Source organism: Nanorana parkeri, unplaced genomic scaffold (assembly GCF_000935625.1).
Source record: "Nanorana parkeri isolate BGI_ZX_2015 unplaced genomic scaffold, ASM93562v1 scaffold12, whole genome shotgun sequence".
In the NCBI taxonomy this organism is placed as follows: Eukaryota; Metazoa; Chordata; class Amphibia; order Anura; family Dicroglossidae; genus Nanorana; species Nanorana parkeri.
The window spans coordinates 1,451,310-1,463,725 of record NW_017306280.1 but is presented as its reverse complement, the minus strand read 5'-3'; the positions used below and the strand labels follow the sequence as shown (position 1 = coordinate 1,463,725).

The 12,416-nt window shown below is 43.6% G+C and overlaps 1 protein-coding gene across 1 annotated transcript in view; it reads right to left on the bottom strand.

Annotated features, from left to right (window-relative positions):
- BRF1 (BRF1, RNA polymerase III transcription initiation factor 90 kDa subunit) overlaps positions 1–12,416 on the bottom strand; it is a 295,119-nt gene that overhangs the window by 165,586 nt on the left and 117,117 nt on the right. Inside the window, exon 5 of the mRNA XM_018556478.1 lies at positions 7,788–7,860. Within this exon, the coding sequence (XP_018411980.1) occupies positions 7,788–7,860 (73 nt within the window). The remainder of the gene's footprint in view (positions 1–7,787; positions 7,861–12,416) is intronic.

Below are 12,416 nucleotides of genomic sequence, written 5' to 3'. Positions count from 1 at the left end.
CCCCCTCCGATCCTATGGAGAACTATGGGGTCAGGGCATTTCCTCATAGTTCTCCTTAGGGTAACGGGAGGACACAAACTAGCGTCCTCCCGTTACCCTAAGCTCAGTATACCGCGAGCTACAGCTCGCTGTATACTGAGACGCCGGAGCGGATCCCGACATCGATGTCGAGATCCGCCCAGCTGCGTGAGTGACAGCTGGCTCTGCCTATCTGAGATCACCCAAATGCTACATTTAATACAACTGCTCTTTGTACCTCTCGCACTAACCAGCAGCAATAAAACATAGAATAAAGAAAAGCTGGGGACTCAGTTGTGTAACAATCTCCATCGCTACAGGCAGAAGACACAAGCAGAGCTCTCACTTCTAAACAACTGACGTTACTAGATTACAAGCCAGACAGTCCAGCTCAGTATTATTATTGCCTTATATAAAAGAATGTATAGAAATGAAAATCGCAGAGATCTGTGCTTGGTTTGCACTGCTAATACAGTACATGTGTAGCTTTAGAGAAACACAATTCCGATCAGGCAGATAAGGAACATGCGGTGATGTACTTTTAAGGCCTCCAGAAGAAGTAGAATACATAAGCAGTTAGTCATTGTTAGCCAACTGACCTGTGTATTTATGTTCGGTCAACACAGTTATCTGGTTCCACATACACAGAACTGTTGGCTCCTGGAGCATGCGGTCACAAAAGCTGCAAAACTGCCAAGCAACCAGAAAGCATGACATAAGTCAGTTGGTTAATAAGATTAGATTTTACTAGAGTGGACACAACCCACCTAGTCGGGCTTCAATAACTAGGTCTATAACAATATCCAGGATCCAGGTATAGCTGTGACATTCAAAATCACCCCCTCAGCTTAAAGTGAACCTTGCATTTTGGTCACATAATAGAAAGCTTGTATGGATAGCATATAGAGAGTGCATGGAGGCTCTGCTACTTACCTCTTCTAAAAATGCTAGTTACACGTCTTTCTGAAACTAAGAAGTACTGATCTCAAACAAGTAAGCAGATGTGGAGTTCTTACTTCACTTTCTAATCTGCATGCTTGTACTGAGCAAGTGATTCAAAACACTCAAAAGGCATGTTACTGGAAGGTGGTCAGAGAACTATATTTCAGTAACCCTTAACAACCAAATTTAAACAATCATCCTCTGCTTGTCACTTCCAAATACAAGTTTGAGGGCCCGCTCGTGCTAATCTGTCTGTTGAGCATTATAGCAGGCGGCTTAGAGTGTTGTGATAGCTCCAGCAGTGTGTGGTGTAGCACACACTGCTGGAGCTGTCACCGTTTACGTTTTTTTTAAAGCTTTATTTAGAGTGTACAAACTGTACACTATATTCAAGGTCCTCGCACAGCGGCACAGTGCTGCGGTGTGGTCCAGCATGCGCAGAAAGAATGTAGCAAACCACGTTACATCCACCTTGTGGTCTGAATGGGGCACATAGACAACAACTGTTTTCTATGTACCCAAGTGGTAACTGACTGGCGTTGTTCAGTTGCTGAAAAATGGCAGTCACCGCATCCAGTGTGAAAGGGCCCTAAATCCCAATAGTTGCTGTGGGGATACAGACATTTCTTTAAGATAGTAAGCTCTCACGGGCTAGGACCCTCCTAACCACCTTGTCTGGAATTTTACTGTACTGTCTTCCTCTACTGTCTTCCTCTATATTGCAAAGCGCTGTGCAAAGTGTTGATGCTATATATATCCTGAATAATAATAATTTCCTATTTCTAACCCTGTACTGGTAATAAGGCCCACAGTCAAAGAACATTTTCCACCATTGACCACCAAAAAAATGGAGACATCTCTAAATTCCCAACTCCACCTTTCTGCCCTTTAAAAGTTTATTTTTACATTATGGAAGAAAGCAGCAGAAGCACCAAGACTTCTACCACTGCAAAAGAAGATTGCATGGCGGTAGTGGGCAATGTAGAGGGATGGTTATCAGTGAAAACAGTGCAAGATCCAGCCCGCCAGAGTCCATATAATCCATCACTTGCCCCTCAATTTTAAATTGTAAGCCCTCAGGGGCAGGGCCCTCCTTACCATCTTGTCTTAAATTGTATTGTAATGTTCTTACTTATATTGTTAAGCGCTGCGTAAACTGTTGGCGCTATATATATCCTGTATAATAATAATAATAATAACCTTTTAGATTGTAAGCCCTCAGGGGCAGGGCCCTCCTTACCATCTTGTCTTGAATTGTATTGTGATTGTAATGTCTTCCTTATATTGTAAAGCGCTGCGCAAACTGTTGGCGCTATATAAATCCTGTATAATAATAATAATAGAAGTGAAAAACCTATCTGGATTTCTCTCTCTCTTTTTTTTCAGATATTTTCCATTACAAGGTCTTTCTGGAAGAGGACAAGAAGACATACTAAAACGAGTGCTAACATTTCTTCCAAAATGAGAACCATGAGATTTTTTTTTAATTGAATGCATGGCTTTTCTAGGAAAACAAAGGAGCAGTATAAAAATCCTCAACCCAAATTCAGGCAGACTGTAAACAAAAGCATTGGCGGGTTTAAAACTAACATGATAACGGTCTGTGTGCATTCATAATTAACAAATGACCCACATACACAAACATGTACTTCTCTGCAATTTCCTCGGGTCATAAAACAAGTTATCAGTTGGGTAATCCTAAACACTCAATAAGCTGTTTGTTGAAAACATACACCCGAAAACGCAAAGATTAAAGGCGCGATTATTCCAGTCAGCTGTAACACAAGCACCTTGTACTGAAGAACAATGAGGATCGGGGTTAGGGACTCATTTTTATGCAAAGGCTTGCTGAGTAGAACATGGTTACTGACACGGCAACACAAGACACCATCATCATGGAGCAAACCACAGAATGCATTCACGTCTGTACTTTTCCTCTAGTCTGATATGTTTTAGGTGTTACAGCGTTACGGTTTATCATGACAGAAGGTAATCTTTTCCAGAAACAACACCCAATATGCAGCAAGCTGAATTTTATTTTCAATGCAGCCCATGCGAACTGCAGAAGTATGGAAGTGGCCTGTGATATGTAAATGTCATCCATCCCGTTGGCTGAAGGAGAGATATCGCTTGATTCCCCCGTCAACCTTTAGCATGGATGGAGAAATCTCGACCTACTGGTTATTATATGCAGACAGACAGCACCAGTGGCTGTGTTGGCTTGCTTTGCTCAAAGCAGGCCCAATGTAATGACAAGATAAAATCTATTGTTTTCAATAGGCCCAGTTCACAATGGGTGAAAATGGAACATGCTGCATTTAAACCTAGTGCATTGTGCCAAAAACACATTTCAATGTGTCATAGCATGCTGCAGTTAATAAAAAGACGTCTTCCTGTACTACTTGCCGGGATAAGTTCCCATGCAAAAATGCAGGTGGGTGCTTGCATGACCACAGTTGGCACCGTGAGATACAATACAAATTTAAAAAAAATTTCACCAGCACGCCAAAATATTTAGTGCAGACAATGTCCATTTATTGCCAAATATTGCCACTCAAGTGCAAGCGCTTTTGGGCCAGGCAGGGTCACCTTCATCAGCCTCAGAATGGTAACACACATATGTGCAAACACCATTTATATAGATATACATGATCAGTGAACACCAAGAACCTCCTTCTCCCTCCTGACGTCATATGACCTCATACTCCCGCCATTAATTAATTTAAAAACATACATGGTGGCAACAGGACGTTCAGCACGTAAGCTGAGAATCAGAGTCCTCTGCCGGTACTGCCCCCGTCCACTACGGCATGCGCCATGTGGAAACACAGGGTCCATGGTATTCTGCCTGTTCAGGCTCGAGTGGAGACAAACCTGCGCATGCGTGGGCTGTCATGGAGATGCAACAGCTGGATAAGACCTTAATGTATAGGTTAAGCATGCTGCAGTGTACGTTGAGGGAAAAAAAAAATATTTTGGCTTCTGCTGCAGAAAATAAAGCACATCAAATACAACACGTTAAACGCATTTCAACACTACACACAACGCATGTCATGTGAACCCAGCCTCCACCTTCACATTCATTAAAGTACTACAAACAGCAGTAGGCATAAATTAAGTTCAGTTCACTGGGGTCAGTTTAATAAAAGCGGAGTGTAAAGTTAGGTCCGCTTGATGGAGTTTGACTAGGAACGGTACAGTTATCAAACACTTATCATTGAACCCTAAAAAGTCTGTACCCAGGGTCACAACCCCAGTCCTGTGGCAATGTGCACTTGGGCTCTAATGTTAGCAGAGCCTTCAATGAAAGTGACAGAAGGTAGCAGACCTTTGACATGAACAGAAAGTGTGAAACCTTGAGGGTTAAATTACAAGGAACCTGGAGCGTGATATGAAACCTCTGAAAGCACACGTTTTACAAAGTTTCCTTTCAAACAAATGTACTTTAAAAGTGCACTCTACCTATGGGAGCATGTTTCATTTTACACCTATATTCAAGGTGTAACATGAAGTTCACATTCCCCAGCCCCCCAACCTTAAAACCTCTCCCCCAACACTTATCTGAATTGTGGGGCTTCTTCTGCCCGCAGGATTCTGTATTTATTTGAGCTCAGTGGATCTTGCTGTACAGCTGTGCCTTGTCCCTTCAGCCACCACGTCACAGAGTCATAGATCCTAAAAGGTGCCCATACACTGTACGATTATCGTATGAAAATCGTGGGAAATCCCGCGATCCTATGATAATCGCAAAGTGTATGGAAGGAGTGCGACCGTTTCTACTGTACGGTCGCACGTTTTCCGTCGAACAAGCAGGCTGGAAAACCCGCCGGGAATCGTACGATTCTCGGCCTGCTAGTGGCCTGCTTGTTCGACAACTGCCGAACGGGCCGGTGTGCACACGCGCACACTGCCCGTTCAGCATTGCAGTCATCGGAAGCCCGCCCCTCAGGGGGGCGGGCTTGCAATGATTGCAAGTATGATCTGCCTGTCCAAGATGGGCAGATCGTACGTTTTTTTAATTACTTTACAACCCTCGCAAGATAAAAGTCTTGCGTGGGTTGTAAAGTGTATGGCCACCTTAATGCAGTACAAGTGTGGTAACGCCACCAGACTTGCATTCCACTGATTACTTCCTCCATCCCCAGAACTAAAGGTCAGTACAGACCTAGGGCTAGGAGAACAGTCTGCAGGAGCCTATGCATTGCATCTGTGATCCATTAATCAGTTGCAATGCTTTGTTGGCTTGGATGTGAAAAAATCATAAATGCACATTTTGTTCCTTACATTAACGTGTATGTATTTATTTTTATTTTTTTGAAGGTAGACTAAGCCTTTCTACAGATCATGTCTGTTTAAACAGATGATTTCTGATTGGTGTTGGTCTAAAGCTGGCCATACACCTTACAATTATGTGCAGATTTTCTGTGGTCAGATGGAAAAGGTGCAACAGATTCCTCCATCAACACTTAACTGTGTGGATGGAGTAATCTCCACCTGGGCCAATCTGTTCCACTTTTTCCATCTGACCACAGAAAATCTGCAGATAATTGTAAGGTGTATGGGCAGCTTTACAAAGGGCTTACCTGACTAGTGCCCACAAGTTACTCTATACAATTTCCCTTATGCTCTCTCCTATTTGCCTGTCTTTATATCCTGACGTATTCTGGTTGCCGAGACACATTTCTTAGCTGTCTTGGTGATCAGGGTTCTTCCATCCTTGTGTAAAACCACTTGAAGATATTATGACAGACAGACAGATCCAGCACATACAGAACTGGAGCCGTCTTCCTACAACTATACATTTCTTCTTCAAACCATGCAAACAGTGTTAATACAATTGTAAATGATTATTGTAAACATTTCAAACATTCTCAATATATTTGTACATTTCTGTCTGTACCAAAGCCGACGATGAGAGTACAGTAACATTGTAACATCATGTGCAAGGAAAAGCTAGTATTCCCAGGGTGTAAAAGGGAAGAGGTGTGTGGTCTAATTAGTCCTACAGAGGCAGCTAGTGACATGTTAGGCCAAGATTGTTTACAAAACACAACAAATAGAAACATCCCGGGACCAAGACTCCTATGGAATGGTCAGTAACCCTTTCACTGACAAGCTTACCTTAGGGGAGGCTTAGCTGTTCAGTTCCTACTTTCCAAGGCCAGTCATTATTTTGTGGAATGAAAGGTAGACTATTTAACATGTACTAGCGCAGTAAACCAATTGTGGGACACTTAGGTGTTTTGGTTTCCTTTAGGACTCGTTCACGCAATATGGGGTGAGCTGCATTTTTCTGCAGAAGAAAAAACGCATGTCACAACTATGTTCCCCATTAGTATGAAGAAGTCACTCGCACTCCAGCTCAAGTTCAGTCAATATTTTATTGACCTCTGTGGTGTCACAACAAGGCGACGTTTCAGGAACCCATTTGGTCCCAAACAAAGGGGCTCTTTGCACCCTATTCCCTGCCGCCAGCCACTGTCAGAATACCCAAATGGAGCTTGGAGCTGATTGGCTGCAAAGCTCCATTCGGCCGTACATTTTCCAACACATTCCTTCAGCAGAAGTTGTTTGGAAGGAACATGTTGGAAAATGTTCAACCAATCAGCTGCAAGCTCCTTTCAGGTATTCTGACAGTGGCTATCGGCCGTCAGAGGAGTTTTCAAACTAGTTTCAGCCCAGGATGGATAACCCTTTTTAAGGGTTTAAAGTAGGAATGCACCGATACTGATACTAGCATCGGTGTCGATACTGAGTATTTTGGCGAGTACGAGTACCCAAATGCTCCAATACCTTCCCCGATACCGGAACTTCCGATCCTGTAGGGGAACATGGAGCCGGTTGACGATCAGCATGGAACCGGCCGAACAGCTGGTTCGATGCTTAATGGCTGGGAAGCTTGCTTTCCATCCAATCAGCATGGAGCCGGCTTCTCGGCCAATCAGGAAGCCGGGAGATGGGCCATTACTCATCGCCCGGCTACCCGATCGGCCAGGAAACCGTTTCGATGCTGATTGGCCGGGAAGCCAATCTCAATCAAGCCGGCCAAAAAACATTGAGAAGGCTTCCCGGCCCACCAGGAAGCTGGGCGGAATGTCATTACCCGCCGCCCGGTTTCCCGATTCCCCAGGAAGCCGCCTCAATGCCAGCGAAAGCATCGGTATCGGTACTCAGTATCGGCGAGTACCGAAAGCAAAATAACAGTACTCGATACCGTAAAAACGGTATTGGTGCATCCCTAGTTTAAAGGATATGCTCTTTAAAGATACAAGGAATGAACTGGGCATCAGGGGAGAACCTGGAAGGTAAACACTCTACCCTACCTACCCCAAAGTGAACCTGTCATTTTGCTCCTGACCTTTCTGGCTTGGAAAAGCTTCCTCTATCTGGGACAAGAACAGACAGATTCTGATTATGAGATTCATCATGAGCGTGCATTTAGCCTTTAAATATTTCAGCTGTGGAAAATGAACCCTAAAGCAAAAGCAAAGCACTGGTACACACTGGAGGCAGCCTTCTGTAGGCCAAATTGTTATTTATGAAACTGTCCAGTGTTAATTCCCCAGAAACGTGTGATATTACTGAGGCACTTTCATCTCAGGGAAGAAATAAACGCTCTTCTCATTAACACTTCAGCCAACAAACGGCTGCATTGCAGCTACTGAACATTTCCTCCCAACGTATTGGCAAGGCATGCTGGGAAACCAGGCGCAATGACCGTCCAACCAGAAAGACTTGCTAAAGAGAGAGGAACAATTTCCCTTGTATAATTGCTTCATCTACATAAGACTGTACTCAGAAAGATTGAAGTGACGTTATAATGTTACCTATAGCCGGAGCATTAATGCAGAGTTCTCTGGCCAGCAGAAGAAAGGTTTTCCCCAGGACATACACGTTCACCTGCCAGGATAATAGAAACACCATTATACTACCTGAGAAGAATAGGAACTTACAGAATCAAAAGAAAAGCATTATTTTAAAGCATTTTTAAAGTGAGCCGCTCATATCAAAAAATGAAATCACAAAATAACTATTTCCACAACAATTTGCCTAAAAGTGACTTTCGCTGTCAATCTGGGGCTACAAAAAACAGGGACAGGCAAACTTCGGTCCTCCAGCTGTGGTGAAACACAAATCCTGCCATGCCTCTGTGAGTTATGTTGGTGGCTTTGAGAGTCTTGCAATGCCTAACTGGATCTGTAGTTCCAACACAGCTGAAGGGTCGAAGTTTGGCTACCCCTGCCCTAGAGCAGCCAATATACTTCCGACCGTCTTTTCTGCAATGCAGATTAAAAATGAAGCAAGCATTTTCTGGAGCACGCTGTGCACAGACTTACACGTTAGACCCGAGCTGGTAATCTGGAATATGCATAGCTGTGACTGGTTCTCTTTAATCTTTAAATGCATCTAAAGCTGAATGGGGAAGGATTACAGCCGTCAAGTTTTTATTGCTTTCTGTGGGGAAATTCCCTTCCTCTATTTATCCTGATAACTACTGGACATCATCCAGACCGACAGGAATGGCAATTCCAACATTTTACAGCTAATAATAATTATTATTATACAGGATTTTTATAGCGCTTTACAATGTAAGGAAGACATTACAATACAATTCAAGACACAATGGTAAGGAGGGCCCTGCCCCTGAGGGCTTACAATCTAAAAGGGACGGGCCAGTGATACATGAGGAAGTAGCTGTGTGGGGATGAATTGTATGAGAAAGTGATGGTTCAGTGGTTAGGTTGAGGTGGGATAGGCTTACCTGAAAAAATTAGTCTTAAGGGATCGCCTAAAGGCAGTCAGAGTGGGAGACAGACGGACAGGTTGGGGTAAAGAGTTCCAGAGGGTACTTGTGTATTGTAGGAGTGCTGGACCCCTTGAGTGGATGAGGATTAACAGTGCAATTTCTAATATTTGGAGGCAGCTCTCTGTTGACAAGGATAATCCAAGAAGTCCCTGGAAACGTTTGTAGCGTATTGGAATAACTCCAGGGCCTTATGGGGTATGGACCTCCGTTATGGAGCTGGAGGAAGAAATCTATAAACTGCAAGTGAGGTGCCATCGCCGCACTTTTGCAGCATTGAGGTCTAAGAAGCACCTTTGTCCTGGTGGCAGATGGGACTTCTAATCTTTCATTCACTGATCTGTGTGAATGAATTACATGGCCATGCACCCAGCCATGCCAAACCTCCAAAGTCAGGTAAGAAGAGGGGCAGTTTGAGGGCTGTGGACAGTGACCATGTTCCCTGTTACACCCTAAATATGGGTGTGACATGAACCATGGTCAGAAAGGTGGGATCAGCCTTTAAACTATGCTGGCTTTTGGAGTTTCTCAGGGATACCAGTCGTGAGATCGTCTTGCAGGGGGTTAAAAGCTCTATGCATCCCATGTCAACTAGCAGCACTCAATCCCCAGTTTCTCCATCATACAAGAAATAGATTACAATTATCAGTGCATAGTAGGAGTGAGAGCGTTGTTTCACACCCCAATAAATAGTATACATATCCGTGATTAAATGATCGTTTTACCAAACCCAAGTATGCAGGCACTTGGGAGAGGGGGGCTTAAAAATCCCCCTTTCCCAAGTGCCTGCATACTTGGGTTTGGTAAAATGATCATTCGATCACGGATATGTATACATCATACAAGAAATGACAATGAAACAGGACTGCATGGGACCTTTATAGGAAGTAGCTATCTGCACTAGAACTACCAGGATGAGTGCCATATCCGCCTTGTATATGAAAGCTGTGGAAAGAACTGTGCCCGTGCTGAATCAAGGCAGAGTCAAAACTGCACTAGAACACAGCAGCTGGGGATGTTGTAATCAGATTAGCCGTTGACCAATAAGGACAGCTCTCATCGAGCACATGTCAATAAATAAGGCTTACCAACGTGCAGAGGACACATAATCAGAAGGGGACAGACGTTCATATACATGAGTTACCATGAGCATCAGAATCCTCCTGGAAGCGGCACACTTATCACACTGGTACTGGCATAAGGTTTTTCCTACCCTCTGCTTCTCCAATATCAGTCTATGTACTGCATTTAAGTCTAACTCCAACCTTAGCTTTAGGATAGATTCACATTTCTGCGTGCATGTGTTATTAATGATAGAGCCTATTCATGTGCTACTATTGTCATTATTAGGTTCTATGACGCACGCTGACACATCAGAAAACAGACAAAGCACATCACTGCATCACTTAAAGCGGACCTTTACCCATATCTTTCTAATAACAACAAAGACTCTTTTAGAAATGTTTAGTAATGACAATCTACACACACATACTTCTAGATAATTGTCGGCTTTGTATTCTTTGCATACTTTTTCTCTTTTCTTCTCCGTGATTCTGACAGTGGCCATGTTTGCGGAGGGCAGATTACTAGCTCTCCTTTTACTTCCTGGATTTCTGGCACATGTGACTAGGACATGTGACCGTGCACATCATCTCAGGGGAGGAAAATGCCTTTCCCTGAAATCTCATGAGATTACAGATGAGATTTCCCAGCAATGATCTGCTGATGACAAGACAATCCCAGTGTGCATTGCTTTGCCAAACTGAAGTCATTTTGCCCTTTCAAAGCAGGAAGTGAATGCTCTGCAAGTGTAAGTATTTCATAATCACAGCAGTTTACACCTGACATGTCTATGTTACTATTAATCATCATGCATAGAGGAATGCATTGGTAGAATTTGATTTTTGAGTGTAAAGGTCTGCTTTAAGAAAAATGTTATATCGCTGTGTCCCTTCAGAGATTCTTCCTTCATTTCTCACACTGGTGACATGATATGACACCAAGTTTCATTGTGACAGGAAGTGAGGAATAAGCTCCCAAAAGGGTATGCAGACAGTAATACAATCTGATAGATTCTAAACCTTCTCCACTCACTTAAAAACAGAACCTTTTTTTTCCCTCGCTATTAGTGTCTCCATCAGAGATTTCTCGTTTGTCTGGAGCAGGGTTTTAAAGAGACCCTGTCACCAAACTCCAATCTTCCCATAAGATTTATGTATTTTATGCATGTTATTTACTTGCAAATAGGTAGACATCCTAAAGTCCTGGGTTCAGCCATCTTGGAAGTGATGTCCCTGCCGACACTGTCTAGCAGGGGTGACCAAACCTCGGCTCTCCAGCTGTGGTGGAACTATAACTCCCATAAGGCTTTGCAAGACTTACAGCCACAGATACGACTTCCATGAGGCAGATGCATGATGGGATTTGCTGTTTCCCAACAGCTTGAGGGCCAAAGTTTGGCTACCCCAGCTTTAGAATATTCCCCTTCACTCTTAATCCAGCAGCTATGTAAAAGTTTATGTAGGGAGGTCTGAAGGAGCTGGGCCAGCACAAAGATTAGACACTCCTAGAAGAGGAGAGGGCTATGACATACAAGTAGGGAGTGAGCTATGCTAGGGAATTTACTTTTCCTAAAGAAATCACATTTGCTAGCAAGTTTATAAGCTACATTGCAAGTGTATTAAAGCAATCCTTATGGAAAGGAAAAACGCCGCAAGTAAGTACTTAAAGGAGAACTATGGGGTGAGTGATTTCCTCTCATCCTCATAGGTCGAGCCGACGTGTGACAAAGAAGCTGTCACAGGTCGGCTCTATTGATCTGGAAGTGAGCAGAAACATGCAGCCGATCCGCTTACTTCCCGATCATCTCCCTGCAGTGAGCGGTGACCGTCAATCATCGCTCACCGCAGGGATTCCACCCCTCCCCGGTCCTCCAGCTCTGAGTGGAGGAACGAACGGGGGAGGGGGCGGGCACTGCTGGCTCTGCCTCTAGATAGTAGAGCCAGCTGTCACTCACACTAAGCTTTGGGTCATGGGAGGAGGTTAGTACTGTATATGTCATCCTGTGACCCTAAAGAGAACTATGGGGAAAAACATTTACCCCATAGTTCTCCTTTAGGATACCCAATATTCTGTGTATGTACCTACATTTCTTAAGTTGGTGACAGGTAGGTTCTCTTTTTTTCTTACAATCGCCTCATTGATTGCTTACAAGCATCAGATAAAACTCACCCATGTAGCTTAGCCCTAAAGCAGGAAACTGCACATAATGAATATGGGTGCACCCAGAGCAAATTTAGCATTTCACTATAAATTTACTCCAGACTCAGCAGAAACATGTTACTCTTTGGACTTGGGGAACTGCTGCATGTTCAATAGCTCTTTTCTTTGTGGACGATTACCTGAATATAAAACCCTCTTTTTATCCTCTGCTGAAGAAAAACACCTTCTTATACTCCATTCCATTTTGTCCTTCATCCGGCTAGTAACGCAGCCCCCATGCCATGTTCCTGATGAGTGAAACCAAACGAATAAAAGCCGCAGAGCTCTATAAATTACCCGGCTCTGCTCTTTATTTAGCTTGTGCATTTCTCCCTCCCGAATCTCAACTGGAAATCCTATTTCTGGTTTCTATTTACACAAATGTAAACTG